This window comes from Castor canadensis, chromosome 9 (genome assembly GCF_047511655.1).
Source record: "Castor canadensis chromosome 9, mCasCan1.hap1v2, whole genome shotgun sequence".
Lineage (NCBI taxonomy): Eukaryota > Metazoa > Chordata > Mammalia > Rodentia > Castoridae > Castor > Castor canadensis.
In genome coordinates this window covers 47,524,423-47,542,076 of record NC_133394.1, presented here as the reverse complement: position 1 = coordinate 47,542,076, position 17,654 = coordinate 47,524,423, and the positions used below count along the sequence as shown (strand labels likewise).

The 17,654-nt window shown below is 33.4% G+C and overlaps 1 protein-coding gene and 1 long non-coding RNA gene across 4 annotated transcripts in view; one reads left to right on the top strand and one right to left on the bottom strand.

Moving 5' to 3' along the window:
• The window catches only part of Ndst4 (N-deacetylase and N-sulfotransferase 4), a 277,456-nt gene that overhangs the window by 15,309 nt on the left and 244,493 nt on the right, over window positions 1-17,654 (top strand). Inside the window, exons 2-3 of one of the 3 annotated variants that reach the window (XM_074041591.1) lie at window positions 6,427-6,502; window positions 15,882-17,104. In XM_074041591.1, the coding sequence (XP_073897692.1) occupies window positions 16,127-17,104 (978 nt within the window). In that variant the 5' untranslated portion in view covers window positions 6,427-6,502; window positions 15,882-16,126. Of the gene's footprint in view, window positions 1-6,426; window positions 6,503-15,881; window positions 17,105-17,654 lie in introns of those variants that run through there. The other 2 variants (XM_020187174.2, XM_074041592.1) reach the window with 2 other exon arrangements.
• Window positions 1-17,654, bottom strand: part of LOC141410867 (uncharacterized) — a 130,674-nt gene that overhangs the window by 15,391 nt on the left and 97,629 nt on the right. The window contains exon 2 of the long non-coding RNA XR_012435655.1: window positions 16,863-17,038. This is a non-coding gene — a long non-coding RNA (uncharacterized lncRNA). The remainder of the gene's footprint in view (window positions 1-16,862; window positions 17,039-17,654) is intronic.

Here is a 17,654-nt window from a genome sequence, read left to right as displayed (position 1 = left end):
CAGATAAGAAAAATAATATAATTCATAAAAGTAAAATAGTTAAAAAGAGTCACTTAAACACATGCACACACATACACACAAAGAAATCATGGACAGGTTAAAAATGTTGAAAAAGACCTTGAATTTTCCACTGGGAGGCCAGAAGCAGTGAAATTAGAATTAATTTGGAGTATAAGACTACAAGAATCCAGGTATGGTGACATATGCCCATAATTCTAGCACTCATAGGAGGAGGCAGGAAGATTGCGATTTTTAAGGCCATCCTGGGTTACATAGTCTTGTGCAGGAGCAAATGCAGAGCACATCTACTGCAAAGAATACTGAGAAGTCTAGTGGGATGTGGGAGAGAATTAGGTAAAAGAGAAGTAGGAGGACTTTAGGTGCAAGTTGTAGACCACTTTGTGAATTTGGCTTTTATTCTGAGTGAAATGGGGCAATTTAGTTGTTGGGGATTTAATCAGAAGGCAGACATTATGAAGTAAAACTTTTGGCCCACCTATTTAAAAAATGTGGAATAAGAGTTGAAGCATAGATCAATTAGGAAGATGTTACAATAATCCAGTAGGGAAATAGTGCTTATTTGAACTAGGGCAGTATCCATGAGGGAGATGTGTTTAGATTCTAAATACATTTTACGATAGAGCCAGAAGTTTGGATGTCTAATGAGTCATGTGAGAAATAGAGGAGTCAATGACCAATCTAAAGGAATATGTGTCGGTATATGTGTGTCCCTACACAAATAAGATAATAGAAGTACTATTTACTTACATAAGAGATAGTGGGAGGAATCAGATAGGGTTAAGGAAAATATCAGGCTATCAGGTTTGATGTTGTATAAGTTTGAGATATCTGTTAGATTTCCAACTGGAAATACCAATTAGGTGATTAAATAAACAAATGGAACTAGTAAAAGAGATAAATGAAGACATAAACTTTTCCATCTTATAGATGGAAATTTTAAACCATGAAACTACATGAGATCCCCAGGGAACTGAATGTAAATAGGAAAATGGAGAGCTGTAAGGAATAAACCTTTGGAACTCTACCCTAAGACCATAAAGTGATGGGAAGGAACTAAAACATATAACCATAGAAGATTTTTAAAAATGTATGATTTTTTGGAAGCCAAGTAAAGATAGTTTTCTTGTGATAAGTAAAGTAAGATGAATGAGAATTGATAATTGGATTCTCAACATGGAGTTTCTTGCTGATATGTATATAAGGAAATTTTGACAAAGTGGTGAGAGTAATCCTTGTTGGAACAGATTTCAGAGAAAATTGAACACAGCATTTCAAAGAGTTTTGTTTTCCAGAGAAAATGAATGAATGATAGATTGTGGGGTACATGAAACATGATGAAAACAGCAGAATGTGTCCTGGTGTGAATATTTCAGTAGAGCAGGGAAAGAATGTAGTTGCATAGAACAAAGGAAATTATAGTTGAACACTACTTTTAATGAGAAGAATATGTATTAGAACTAGTGTACAGTGGATGGTTGATCTGAGCTAGAAGGAAAAGTTCGTCATAAGAGAACATAAGTGAATAAGTGTGATAGTGGCACTCAACATTCTTTTCTGCTGGCTTCTGTAGTCTCCATGGAATAGAAAACATATGATCAGTGAGATGAAAAGGAAAGAAATGTTAGAAGTTTGAAGATAGAGAAAACAGTGTGAAAATGTTACCAGGAGAGGAGACAAGGAACTGACTAAAAAAAACTATAACATGACTGCTAGCAGTATTAACAGTCCATTTGAGTCTATCATGAACTTAAGTAGCTTGGGGATATTCCATTCATCCTCAGATTTTAAGTATAAATTTGGTGAAATGTGGAATTCAGCAGGTGGTATTGTTTAGAAAAGCATACATAATAAAAGAGAGCTTAGGGATTGGAGAGTATATGAAGTAGAAAAATATCATGATTGATCATGGAATTTATAATGAGTGAGGAGTATAAGTCTATGAAAAAGAATGGAAGCTGAAAGGACAAACATCTAAAGTTGCTTTAAATAAGTACTGTTGAAGTTGAGGTAATAGGTGAAGTAAGATTTAAAAAAATAGAGAGGAATATTATTGGATAGTAAAATGTATGAAATCAATACTATAAATCAGTTGCCGGTATACAGTTAGTTATAATGAAGAGATAACTTATGAACATGGGACTCGGGAGCAGTGGTAGGGAAAATGACTATGAGAGAGAAGATCTAAGTTCTGAAGTATTATGTGGGAAGAATCATCTATATGGCTATCATCATTATCAACAATTATTACATGAGTAAATTTTAAAAGAGTATTTTTAAAAAGATTTATAGAAAATACACAAAAAATGAAGGTTGAAGGAGTTTAATGAAAGTATTATGTTGATGACTGCTACAAAATGAATTATTTCAGTAACAAGAAAAGTTAGAGGTTTTAGGAAGTAAGAAAAGAGAACAACCCAAAGGTAATGATGAGAAATTGGCACACAAAACCATCCTCCTGAAGCAATGATAGGAGAATTAGGAGAGAAAATACAGTATCAGAGAGTTTGAGGTCTAAAGAGGAGGACCAAATTTCAGTTAGAAATAGTAAGATTAAAAAAAAAAAGTTGGGTAAAGAGTTCACTATGCAAGGACAGAATTTTGCTGATGATTGACCATAGATTCTGACAAGCACAGTGAACGTTTAGAGAGTAAGTAGAAATAGGATCACAAAAATGATAAACAAGGAAAGCCCTTGGAGTCCCTGCTGTCTTATAGAAATTGACAAGGTTTAGGATAGATGGCATCATGAGAAGAGTTGTAAGTGTCCCTGTATGACCAGTCCTGAGGGACCCAGATTCTGTAGCAATAATCAGTCTGTAAGAATTGGGTGAGGTAGGTGCATGGGAAAAGGGGTAGGAATTCTTTGTGGACAGCTGTTTCTGTGATACTATGGGGAGCAATGTTTTTCTAATATTCAACCAGCCTTGCAATACATAGTTATTGCATTGGTTTGCTTGGGCTGCCATAAAAAAATAATAAATAAATAACAAATGAAGTGGTTTTAACCAGAGAAAATTGTTTTCTAAGTTCTGCAAACTAGAAATCTGTGATGAAGGCCTCAAGGGCTGTGTTCTTGCTAAATGTGCCCTGGGAAGGTCTTGTCCAGGCCTTTTCTGCTCTGGCTTCTGGCTGTTCATTGACTCATGGCAGCTACAATCTTTTTTTTAAATTTCCTTTATTCATATGCACATACAATGATTGGGTCATTACTCCCCCCTTCCCCCCCCGCCCCTTCCCTTTCTCCCCACCCCCTCCCTCTATCTCCCATCCCCTTGCTTCCAGTCAGAAACTGTTTTGCCCTGATCTCAATTTGTTCAAGAGAGAGGATAAACATTAATAAGGAGGACCAGGGGTTTTTGCTAGTTGAGGTTTTGATGGCAGCTACAATCTTCACATGAGGTTCTTCCTCTGTGCTTTCCTGCTGATTTTAAGGACACCAGTCATATTGGATTAGGGTCTTATCCTATTCAGAATGACATCTTAATTAATTACTTCTCCATTAACACTATTACATAACACTCATATTCTGAGGTACTGGAAGTTAGGAACTCAACATAAAAATTTGGGAGATGGAACACAATTTAACCGATAACAGTTACTCTTAACTTTATCATGCTATTTCATTATTTTCAGAGACTGTCAGTTTGGTTTTAAAATATTCTGCTTCAAATTTTTATATTCATTAGTTACATTGCTTGTAATTTCCTTTTCTGGATCATCCTTTTGTCAGTTATTGCTATCAGGCTATGTTAGCCTCAGAAAATGATGCTCACAGTACCATTCTTTTACCATTTCTCTGAAAACAAATTATGTTGGATTGAAATTATTTATTCTCGAAGTTTTGAAGGGATTTTCTGTGGCACCTGTGATGGAAGTTTACTTTATGGGAAAATCTTCTGACTATTCAAATTCTTTTGCTTTTCCTTGTTTTAAGACTTCTTTGATTCCCCTTTAAAATTTTTATAAAGCTAAATTTTCTAGAAACTTCATGCACTGAAATGCATTTAAATCATTTTTTACAAACTCATCAATATTCTCTTCTAAAAAATAAATATAGGTATCTTTCTCATCCCTTTGATTACATATAGTTTAATTTTATCTCAGTGTCAGAACAAGCTCAGCAAATTGATTAGCCTTTAAGGATTTCAGCTCTTGAATTTGTTTTTCTCTCTATTCTATTGCATTTTTACCAATATGATCTTTGTTAATTCTTTTCTTTTGCCATCTTTGTTATGCTTCTAGGTTCTTGAGATGAATTCTTTAAATTTTACTCACTAATTTTTAGACTTCTCTTTTAAGGACATGAGTTTAAGGATCTAAACTTCGTTGACCCTTAAGTTGTTTAAAATTTTTTATTATTTTTATTCATGGTGGTACTACAGTACCTCTCAGGGTCTTGTGCTTGCTAGGCAGATACCACCACGTAAGTCAAGTCCCCAGCCCTTTTGCATAGCTGGGATGTCAGGTTCACTCCTCCACACCTGACTTTTTGGTTGAGATGGAGTCTCACTAACTTTTGCCTCCGTTAGCCACATTGATTATCCCAATCTCCGCTCCCACGTAGCTGTGATTCCAAGCATGAGCCACTGTGCCTGACTAGAATCATATTTTTACCTATGTTTCTTAAGATTGAAACATGTAGGGATTTGCTAGTGATTTTGCTACTGGTTTCTATATATATCGTGTTATTGTTGTAGTATATGCGCCAATACATTTCAGTACTTTGAAATTTATTAATATTTGCTTTGGGGCTCGGTATGACCAGTCTTCACAAGCATCCCCCAAGTTCAGTATACATTCCACAGCTGTGGAGTGTCATATTTTAAATGTTTTTTAGAACAAGCTTGTTAGTAGCGTTAAGTCTTTTTTATTCTTAATGGTGTTCTATCTAGTTTTTCAATTATTGTTGAAAATTGTTATAAATTATTCTGTAACAGAGAATCTACAAATGTCTCCTTTAAGTTCTGCCTATTTCTGTTTTATACATTTGAGTCTATGATATTTAGATGCATAAAAATTTAAATTTTAATGTCTTCTTGATGAATTGAGTTTTCTATTGTTACAAAATTATCTCTGTATCTCCAGCAATTCTTTATGTCTTAAAATCTAATATTTCTATTACTTATATAGCTTTATCTACCTTCTTCTAATTAGAATATGTCTGATATGTCTTTTTCCATACATTTACTTTCACGCATTTGTTTATGTTACTTATAATCAGAAGGTGCTTATATTTCTTAGTTAACCCACCAAAATTAGTCATTTATTTTTAATGTAATTATTATCATAAACAGACTTTCTTTTAACATTTTCTATTATTCCTACTTGGTCTGTGTTCTTTTATGCTCTTCTTCTATATTCTTATTTTTCTCTCATCTGATTTCTTTCTTTATTGCTAGTTTTGAAGTAGAAATTATGTATATGTTTATATTATTTATGTATTTAACTAGAAATATGTCTATTTATACATATGTACATATATATTTATTTAATTCAGCAATATCTGAAGTCAATTAATAACATGACTTCATTCTCAAAAAATACAGGTTCTTCTGTTTTATTCTAATTACTCTCTTCTTATTTTTATACTATTTTTCTTACTGTTTTGATTAGACTTTGATTTTATTTTTAGTCCTTTAATGTTTCATTATTGCTATTTTACACATTCAAGCTCATTTATATTAAATCATTTTACCAATATCATTTATCTTTACTTCTATCAAGCAACTTGTAATATCTGCTAATGTTTGAGAAATTCAAGATCATATGAGTTTCCACCTCAAATACAGACATAACATATTTTTCTACCCTTTGCCCCAAACATCAATGAACATGCCAGCTAAAAGTTTTGATCTGATATGCCCTGAGCAGGTATTGGATCAGACACGAGTGAAGTGAAGAAGTGAATTCAGGGTTAATTTCTTGTGGCTAGATGTCTTCAACTACATTCATGCTCCTGTGCATCAATAGCACCTGCACTTGAAGAACTGCCCAGATTTCAGGATCAGCAACACTAGCTGTACAATGTTAGGTTTCTGGCCACTTTTCCTAATGAAATTTATGATGTGTGTTTGTGTGTATATGCGTGTGCACGTGCAAGACCGCACCTGTTCCTTGAATCATATGACCTAACCAAATCTAGTAAGGACTACATTTTGGCTTTTAATGACCAATTATCATCTGCATCTTATGTCATCATGTCATTCAGTACTCATTTATTACAAATCCCATCATAGTTTTTGAACAAACTTTCTTAGTATCTAAAATAATTTAATAAATTGTTGATGATGCCTTTATAGAAAACAAATTGAAGAAAACCTCAAACCATAAATAGAAAAGGAGACTATTATGTTTGTGCATTTTACTCAAGATGATTAATTTGAGTATATCTTATTGCATTCACAGCCTCCTAATGATGCATTGTCGTTCAACTCATCTTCAAAGCAGCAGTGTATGAGCAAGTATTTTTACAGATTCTCAGGTAAATGATGAATTATAATGGAAGCATACAATGTTGCAACTCTAAGATAACTAGAGCAGTAGAATTTGGTATCTAAAAAACCTCCTTTGGAAATAAATCATAATGCCATCTTAAAAGGAAATTATAACCACAATTTTACATTATTTCAAATGTAGTTCTTGTTTTATATTCCTACCTCATCACTGAGAAGAATGAACTGAGAAACAACCTAAATCATAGTGTATACATTTCTCTTTCCTGCATAAGAAATCTTATTAATAATTTATCTTAATTCACTATTCTTAAGATATTTTCATTGCTCATTGTTTAAGCATATCCATATATTAAGAAATCTTGTATCTTTTGGCAAATAAAATTACTATACATGTTTGTATAACAGAGAAATGTAAAACCAAATGTCCAATTAGACTATTGCAAAATAACCAATGCATTTTATGGTGTTCACTTGAGAATCAAAATAAATATGTCCTAGATAAATTGTAAATTGGAACCAAGATGTGGCAAAATTAGTTTTACACATATTTGAGTTACAGGTATTATACTTTTGCTCCATTCAGAAAAATATTTAGATCTTAAATGTTCACAAAATTAACAAGATATTAAGCAGAGCTGATGTTTCAATCCCTCTCTTGTACACAATAGCAAAAAGCAAATTAAGATGCACAACAAAAACAAGAAAAAGAAGTAAAACACAGAACCATACAAAAATGTGACAATCGCTGTTAATTACAAATGTGAAACTTGACAAACATGTATAGGTTGGAATTCTGGTATAACTTGTGTTTTAGCACAAAGATTCACTGATCTTTCCCTGATGTCAGTAGGATGATAATTGTCCTCAAAGCAGAATTACCTGACCTCTGTGGAAACAACTAGGTGGGACTTGCTTTTGTCTGGTAAACTGTACATGGAAAACATAGACGATTGGTCTATTTTTTGTGATTAAAAAGCAAGAACATATTGCCCTCTAGTGCTCAAAAAGTTGGGAGACCCAAAGATTGTATAGTAATAAATAAGCAAATGTCTTATTTTCTCCTTTCCAATAAGTGTGACACATCCATAAATAGGTCATTATTTTATAATCCTACAAAACAAATGCCAAACTGATTTCTTAACCTATTTTTATGGACTGTGTTATAAAAATGTTGACTCTATTGAAAATAAATTATTTCATTTTAGTATTTTCACTTTTATAATGTTAGTTGCATTCTTTTTCATTATTGTTTTGGGCATTTTACAACTATAGTAAAGATAAATTACTTAATTACATTACCTCCTACATGATTATAACTACTTTGATTTTTATTTTAGAATTAGCTTCCAATATTTTTGAATTGTTGAAAACTAAAGAACACGTGTTGTGGAGCACAGGTCACTCAGCTGACAAGGCAGTGTCATGGGTCCTGTGTAGCCAAATTCTATGCCTAGGGAAAAGCACACTCCCTTTTCACTACAATGGATGTAGTGAAAGTTCATTAGAAAAAATGTTCTAAGAAATAACACAAGTAAAAGTTAATGATTGGGAGAAAAATAACAATATATTTATCATTTAATTCAGAAAATAATAAACAGACAAAATAATTTCTGGTATAATCTGTATTTTTAAAATCAGTATTAAGAAGGTAGATCTCATTTTGTATGCTTATCCAAATAAATATATAAAACAAATGTAAATGAATAAATTCTGGGGAAAATATAGTAAAATAAATCCCTAATTTTTCCAGGCCTCCACATCCTGTGGGTATAAATGAAATCTGATAAATAACAGCTCACGTTTTACTGGCTCTGCCTCTTCCTTGTCACACACCCAATCATTTTGTGCTCTGCAAGTTCTCACCTGAATGGAGAATTGGCAGGTCCTGGTTTTCCTGTCCCTCACTAATCTCCCCTTCCAGAAATCACTGAGTACTTCTCAGAAGGGCCATTGCTGCTGGTCTCCCCATGGAAACACTAGCATGCAGGTAGAGCTGCAGCTTCCTAAATCCCCAATGTTCTGTGTGCCCAAGGGTCATAAGTAAAATTTGCCACAGGTGAATTGATGTGTGCTACTGTCACAAGATGAGTTGATCAGAGATTCCAGGACCTGTCTAGGTACTTAACAAAAGTTAAGCTTTTGGGCATCCTGAAACCTCTTTTATTCCAAATATTTAGTGTTTTTATTTACATCATATTTGTAGTGTAAATAAAGATATATATACAATAAAATCTTCTGATATATTTGGACTCATCAGAAAAAAATAATAGCCGACTTAGCAAACAGAGAGATAACTTGATGAAAATGATTTTCCACTTTTCAAAAAGTTAGTCTTGAATTCAGCGATTATCACAACAAAACTAATACAAAATAGAGCATCAATTTTACTAAGTTAAGGTTGTTATGGATTTACTATGTTTCTTATTTAATATTGGTTATGTTTGAGGGAGGAAAAAACAACTTATTGAGAAAGGAGAACTAATACATGAACCGGGGTGTTGAAAAATGTACCCCGTTTAAAATATTCTACCTAATTAAATTAATTAAGAAATTAAAATTTTCTTTTGCCTTTTCTAAAAAGAGTATATGGTTCTTACAGAAAATTTAAATGATATAAAACGTATAAAACAGAAATAATCTTTTCTTAAGCAGCCTTCCAAATATCCCTTCATGGATGCATGTATAGAAATACAATCGCAAACATTTTTAAGTTTCTTTATTGTTCCAATGAGAAAAGTAAAGATCAGAATTGCTCTCACATCTTTCATCCTTGGGGTAGGGGAAGAAGGGGAATGAATGGCAGATGTGAATAAGTTGTTGGTTTTGCATGATTGTTTTGTGCATAACACACCATATAGTCTACAATGCATTGAATATTTACTTCTGAATAAATCCCAGTTCCTGACTTCATGGCAATCCATGACAATTAATCAGCTGAATTGTACCATTAAACAGGCTGCACTATCCTAGCACAATGGAAATATACTAAATAAACTAGCTTCTGCAAGGTTGGGGGGATTTTCTCCAGGTGGTTTTATATAAGCTTAATTTCTAAAAATAAATAAGATTTGGTCAAAGTTAGAGAAAGAAAATGCAACAGTGGTCATTCGAGAAGTGCAAATGGCTTACTTCTAACATTTAGGAATAACAAGATCCAAGAATTCTGCAAGAAAAAAGCTATTTTAAAAAGGTTAAGTTAAGGGTGTAGGTGAATGTGGTGGCAAGTTTGTGAAGATGGATGTGAGTTAAACTTGTTAGGAAGATTATACTTGAAGTGTCAACCTGAAATAAATGCCAATTAACTAAAAGTATTGAGTGAGTGATGACCACTAAAGCCATGAAGATACCAAAACACTGTAATTGTGGTCACTCACTAAAAGATAATTATCATCAGTTTTGAACAAAGTCCCTAGAAGAAAAGAAGTTCAGATTAAAGGAAAAGATTGATTCTAGAAGAGATACAAGTTTTTCATGGTGTCATGAAAATTCCTTAGGTTTCAGAAATATTCCTGAGAAGGCAACTTGCCTTCCTAGAAGACTTTGAGAATGTTTAATCCTAACTTTATGTTTTCTTTGTAAAGTACAAGGCTGGATACTAAAGTAATGGATTTAGCAGTCTTTGAAAGTCATTTACATTGTCAAAATGTAACAATAAGAAGAATATAAAAAGAAGAAAGCAAAGGAAATGGAGGTAGGAAGTGGAAACATTTTTGCATAAGTAGGCTGATTAATGCCTTAACTCATCCCACTAAATCCATTAGCACAAGCTTTAAATCAGTAACTTTAAAACCATCCACTATCAAAGGGAAACAAAAAGATGACTTTTTGAAGATGAGAGAAATAGTAAATAAAAGGAAAAAGTAAAGAACACATTAAAACAAAAGAATTTAGGTTGTTTTGATGATGTTATGAGATACAGTTGAATTTGCACATTTACCTGACAAATAGTAGGCTCTTAATAAATGGTCATGCATTTATTTGTTCAAAGGATGCTGGATGACACTTTCATTTCCTTAAAAAAAGGAAAAATAAGTAGGAACAAATCCAAGGCTGAACTGAAATTTAGATAGCTTGACTGGTTCTTGTTTTATTCAGAATAAATATTACTCCCAAATCTATATAAAATGAGTCAGTTGCCACAGACATACCACAAAGTCATCCTAAGATCCTAAGGGAATTTTTGGATTTCAGAAACTCTAAGGACTGATACAAGCATTCCCAAATCATGTATTTCTATTTATTTCTGGCCCATACTGTTAGGGTACAAATGTTAGGGTACCTTTGAGGCTTGTAGCCCACTCAGCCTGAAACCGGCTATGGCTAACATGACCCAAGCCACCACTTACTGGAACTAAGGGAGGTGGGACGGTTTCTGGGAACAGGGACTGTTTCTGGTTAATCTTGCTAAAACGGTATGTGAGTCAATGAGTTGAGACACCTGGTGTTTACCAAATTCCTGATAAATAATCTTCAAGTAATCTTGCCCCACCACCAAGATGTGTGTGATATCAGAAATATGTGACCCCAGGGACCATAAAAATTGCTGTGTGACCGTGACTAATGTCTAAAAAAATATAAAAGCAGCCTGAATTTTGTATTCGGGGTCCATGTTGAAACCCACTGAGTCGGGCGGATACCCAGACCCCAGCTGGCTGGAAATAAGCCTCGCTTTGTGGCTTATATTATATCGTGAGTGTCTTTTTGTTCCTCTGAGGGGTGGTCAACCTTGGACCCCAACAATACATTCTGGAGATCATATTAGAGTTGTGTTAAGGAAAAAATTCAATGATGAAATCTTAAATATAAAAATTAAATTCAGAGTTTCAAGCAATGATTAAGAGACCTCTCAATTTCCCCACAGCTAGCCTTTCCACTACTGTATCTAAATTTTATATGACAAAGCAGAACAAGTGTCCATATAGTGATATCCATATTCTTGAAGTCTTTATGTATTTTTCTAATAAACAAGATGAATACATAGATATTTGTCATTTGATTTTAATAAAAATGTGCTCTTCATTTTAAAAAATCATGTTTCTCTGTTTTAGAAAATAAGACCTAAGAAAATGGGAAATAGGCACTTTATGTATCTGCAGGAAATGGTGATAAAAGAAATCGCTTGACATTTACTCTTCTATTTACTGAGTTACCTTCATAATCTTTTGAAGTGTGAACATAGCTGATAGCTCAGAGCCATGTAGCTACTATAATATTATGGTACAATATAATATTGGGGTAGTAATGTTATCATTATGTTTGAAATGACACTTTTAGGAGTTTGTACTGGTAAAAGCATGCACTTTGGGAACCAAAATAAATTTATATTATGTCACTAAAATCAGGAAAATATGAAGTCTATAAAAGTTAGGTGATAATCAACTGGTTATTTACTGGAGTAAAAAAGATCATTTTTTTCAGAAAATCATAAAACAACATAAAATTTTGACTATATGCAATAGTTGCTCATTACTTTCTACCTTCAATTTGGAAAAAGTTGTGACTTATGAAGCTATGGTTACTGCTGAAAATAATAGAATATATTGTGCCCTGGAAGTTGAAGAAACTTCAAATCAGATGATATCAACCAAATCTTAGTCTCAACTTTTGAATAAATATGGAATATTTTCAAAAAGCAGTTGAAACCACAATAGTCTACATTGGCCTTTAGCTACAACCTCACTGATACCACAGTCCTCTTAAAACCTTCAGTAATTTGAATTAGCTGTGCTTTCTTTAACAGTATTTCTCAAACACTCTTGTCATTGTTGTGATGAGTAGGGGTACATTGTGGCACCCTCTATCATTCTCCTTTATCTCCACTCCCCCAAATGTGAGAGTACATTAGTTCCCAGGCACATGAACACACTATTAACACATAAAAGCTTTATAAAGCACTACCTTACACTTAAGGTACCTGAAGAATGTCAATATTTATTTTTATCTCTCTCATTTTCATTTATGTGCTGATGACCTACAACTTGAAAAATACTGCATCTTTTTTGAAAGATTGTTGTAGCTTTGGAAATTCTTCCTATGGGAGAGCTGGGGTAAATGATAATGGTTAAATGTCTATGTAAGAGGTTTTTTTTTTTTTAATAACACTTTATTAATATGATGTATAAACTAATTCCTTATAAGATTCTTGAAAGCAAACAAAAGCTCATGAGACAATTAGAAACAAGTATTTGATTAAATGTTTGTTTCTTCATAGGTATCATGAAAAGTTATAATTGGTCAAATTATTGTAAATCCTTAAGCCATCCCAGTTTATAAGCAGCTGCTCTTGAGTTGATCCAATTCACCACTACCATGTTGTTGTTTTGATTTTTGTTTTTTAGTAGACATTTCTAGTTTTGTGCATCTGAACTTTTAAAGTTTAAGTAAAAGTTGCTGATACTGGGGAGTTTAAGTTATTTAATTTTGATGATAATTAATTTTTGGCTTTCCTTAACTTAATCTTTGGTTTTTGTCAGCAGGATAACTGATGGAACATATAACCCTAGCATCCCAAAAGTTTAGTAATACAATCTTAGCCTCCTTTTTAAGCCTCTAAAAAAAATCTCAATTTCCTCATTGTATAAATAGACTAATAATGCATAAACAGGATGATGAGAACAAATAATGGATCATGGTGACTAGAAAATGGTTAAATGCAAGTAAATATTGTTGTTATTATTTTCCAATTTCAGCTGAATTTTGGAGATCTGTATATCTCATTAGACTACTTACATGAATTAGGCAACCATACATATTTTAAAAACAGTAATAACTATAAAAACACCTGTAATTGCTTTGTGTACTAACTTATCTACTGCTACCACAGCTGACTGGAAATTTACAGTGAATCAAAACACTTCACAAATGGACTTTGCAAACTATATTATGAGTAACATAAGTCAAGGGATGATTTTGAAAAATATGTGCAAACAATAATGTATTCACACATAAAATGAATCAAATGTAAAAGACAGTAACAGATTTTGGCTAAGCACAGTGGTTCAAGCCTATAATCCTACCTACTCAGGAGGTGGAAATCAGGAGGATCATGGTTCAAGGCCAGCCCAGGGAAAAGCTCATAAGATATCATCTCAACAAAAAAGCTAGGTGTGGTGGTGTGCTTCTGTCATCCCTGGCTACATGGGGAAACATAAATAGGAGAGTCAGAGTCAGTGAAACCCTATCTTAAAAATAACCAATGCAAAAAGGGCTGGCAAAGTGGTTCAAGTTGTAGAAACATGACTAGGAAGCACAAGAATCTGAATTCAACTCCTGTAAAATAGACTGATTCTCAGAGATATTTACTCTACTACCATCTAAGGAATGAGCCATTCTTGGAAGGACAGAAGGCTAAAAAATGAAAAAGAATAAAACAAGGTGAAGGACACCTAAAAAACCTCCATTTTTCTCTGGAATCTAAGCAGGGGTCAGAGAGCCTACATTTTGGAAAAGGTTGTTGTGTATGAGAAAAAGCCAGTAGGTCACTCTCTACACTTTTACCACTAAACTTATTTAACATGTAAAAGTCACATTTAGAAAATTGGAACCAGTGCCATATTTAAGCTATTTGGTGTGCTGATTGGGGAAATAGTGGTTTTGCACAGATGCAATTTACTCAGTAATCCATACATTGTCCATTCATTCTATAATGAAACTCTGGCTTCACATGTGAGGGAAGCAGGCAACAGAAATCCTTCTTGCAATGCTACTATTTGCTGCTAACTGCTCTTCGTATTCATGAAACATAGTGTTTACAAAATTAAAATTTTAGCATATCAATTTAGAGTCCTAAAGAATGCATGCCACATACTTTTAATATTTTTTTGGATCAGCTTTTTTAATGTCTTCATCATTATCTTGCAATTAATTTCCTTAATTTTATCAAACTCATGTAACATATGTATGTTTTTCACCCAACACAAAGCAGAGCTGGTGGAGTGGCTCAAGTGCCTGCCTAGCAAGTGTGGAGCCCTGAGTTCAAACCTGAGTACCATAAAAAAAAAAAAAAATCAAAACTAAAACAGCCCTCATTTGTTTTATTTGACTTACATCGATGATCTAAGATATTTATGTTGGTTGGTATTTATGTCCCTTTCCCCACCCCATGACTTGACTTTTCCCTTTTCCCTTTTTAAGACACTGAGCACAAAAAAGAGATGCAAAATATAAGACTACATCTCTTTACATTTCAGTGCCACTGTACCAGCTCTTATCTAAGATGTGGAGCATAAGTACACAATGCTGGTGAATCACCCGATATGCCAGGCTTCCTCTCTCCACGGGGCAATTTTTGTTAAGGAAGGAGAAATGAGAAGACTGAATGGGATGGATAACTCCTAGAGTAAACACATGTACACTGAGAACACACACAGTTCCCCTTGCGGTATATGTATCAATCATTTTCTAACTTTGACATATTAATTTTAAATAAATGTCACATTTGAATTTTATTTATTCTTTGGGTTGGCAGATTATAGTCCCATATGCTTTTTTTTACTTCTTCACTGTTGAGAATGAGAAGATGTTCTAATATGCAAAATTACAGCTCATTATTTTATATTCAATAATAAAGATCTGATTTAATTCAGAATAGGTAATTTAACCAAGTATTAATTTAGACATTTAAGTTTTCTTTAAATCTCTATTTTATTCATGAAATGCTAAACAAACTTCCAATCTATTTGGATTAAATAGATGTCTACTCTATGAGAAGCCATCTGGAGGTTGGAGTGCAGTTGAGCTGTTTCTGTATTTGCTTAATGCAGTTCTGAATCCCATACCTGAGCCTGGAGAAGTCTAGGAAAGGATATAATTTAGGACCAAATGATCCCCTTTGATAAATTCCAAATTTCCAATTATATGTATAAGCTATTAATTTTCATCTTAAAATTATTCATGGATATTTAGAAACATACACAAAAGTAGAGGGCACAATATATTTAATTTAAATATTTTATACCAAAACAGCCTTTTGTTGCTGTATTTTATTTTTAGTAAAGTGAAATTCAATTTGTTTAAAGTACCTAGTTTCCTAATCTGGTATGTATATAATGTTTACTTGTCCTGGAGAACCAATTTTTTACACAGTGAGGAGTTTCATCAGAATTCATACCTTCAGTTACTTCTCTCTTTTGAGGTGACTAGTTGAAAAATTGATCTCAATATATGTTCCTATAGAGTTCTGTATTCTAGAAGCATGAAAAACACCTACTATGCTCCAAGTGGTGAATCCAGATTAATATTAATGTCAATTTTTACTATATTTAATATTTTGCCATATTTATTAATATTTACCATATTTATGGGACTAAAATCATTTTGGTATGTGTCTTAGATACCAACATGCATATAAACATAAATGTATGCTCCTATTTTTGTTTTAGATATTATATTTCTCTTCTCTTTCAGACAATGCTTAAAGGATTCTGCAGCAATTCTTGGTATTGGATATATTCAAAATCTCTTCTATTTTTGACTTCCTGGTCCATTGCCTTCCAGCTTTAACACATTTGTGATCCCCTCAAATATTTTACATGATTTGCAATGGTTACATGAACTTTTGGGAAGTGATATTTATACCATCTCATACTTTATTCACTATGGCACTTTAGGAAAAGGAGTTGGAAAAGACTTACAAGGTATTATTTTAAAAAATGAATCTTATTGTGAGGCTTCGGAGAAGTTTCCGAACATTGATTGTTCTCTTAGTTACTTTTTGCTTGGTAAGCATTGTTATTTCTGCCTATTTCCTCTACTCTGGCTACAAACAGGAAATGACACTTATTGAAACCACTGCAGAATCAGAATGTGCTGACATCAAAATTTTACCTTATCGGTCCGTGGAGTTGAAAACAGTTAAACCTATTGATACATCTAAAACTGACCCTATTGTCCTCCTCTTTGTGGAGAGCCAATACTCTCAACTTGGTCAAGATATCATAGCAATCTTGGAGTCCAGCCGATTTCAGTACCACATGCTCATCGCCCCTGGCAAGGGAGACATGCCTCCTCTTACAGATAATGGCAAAGGGAAATATGCTTTAGTTATTTATGAAAATATTCTGAAGTATGTCAGCATGGACTCATGGAACCGAGAGCTTTTAGAAAAATACTGTGTGGAATACAGTGTTAGTATAATTGGTTTTCATAAAGCCAATGAAAACAGCTTACCAAGTACACAATTAAAAGGCTTTCCATTAAACCTTTTCAATAATCTAGCTCTAAAGGACTGCATTGTCAACCCTCAGTCTCCTTTGCTGCATATTACCAAAGCCCCTAAGGTCGAGAAGGGACCTCTTCCTGGGGAAGACTGGACTATTTTCCAATACAACCATTCAACCTACCAACCTGTGCTTTTAACTGAATTACAGACAGAAAAATCCTTTTCACCTTTGTCCAGGAAAGTACTCTATGCGACAGTAATCCAGGATCTGGGACTTCATGATGGAATTCAGCGAGTTCTTTTTGGCAACAACTTGAACTTTTGGCTGCACAAGCTGATCTTCATAGACACCATCTCCTTCTTGTCAGGAAAGAGACTGACATTGTCCTTGGACAGGTACATCCTGGTGGACATTGACGATATATTTGTGGGAAAGGAAGGAACAAGGATGAATGTCAAAGATGTGAAGGTAAGAACATTTATAAATAATACCATAATTTATAGTTCACTGACTTTGTGGTATTGACAAAATATAATTTTGAATATTTTAGATTTTTAATCCCTGTGATATTTAGGTGTAGTAGGTCTGATATATGACAGAAATTAAAAAAAATTTAGACTAATCCTTAATCATTGCACACAAACAACACTCACACATGTGCAACAGAATAGAAGCTTAAGAAGGATACTGAACTAAAATACCCCAAAGAGTAATTAACTTAATCTTTTTACATTTTATCATTCTTTGTCCATCCCATCTAGAACTCCTTATCACAACCTCTATTGTTTTAATATGCGTGGTAGTTTATAGCAGTGAACACAATACAGCCATAGAACTGTGTTTCTAAATCAATCACTTTGCCTATATTGGATTTGATCATGGCAGTACAGATAGAAGACGGAAAAATAGCCTAAAACCTTTCTATGACCTCATTTATTTGCATGAAATGTTCATACAATTGTTAACACAGATATTAAAAAAATATTTAGTTTTAGAAGGACTCGACCTCAAGCATCTC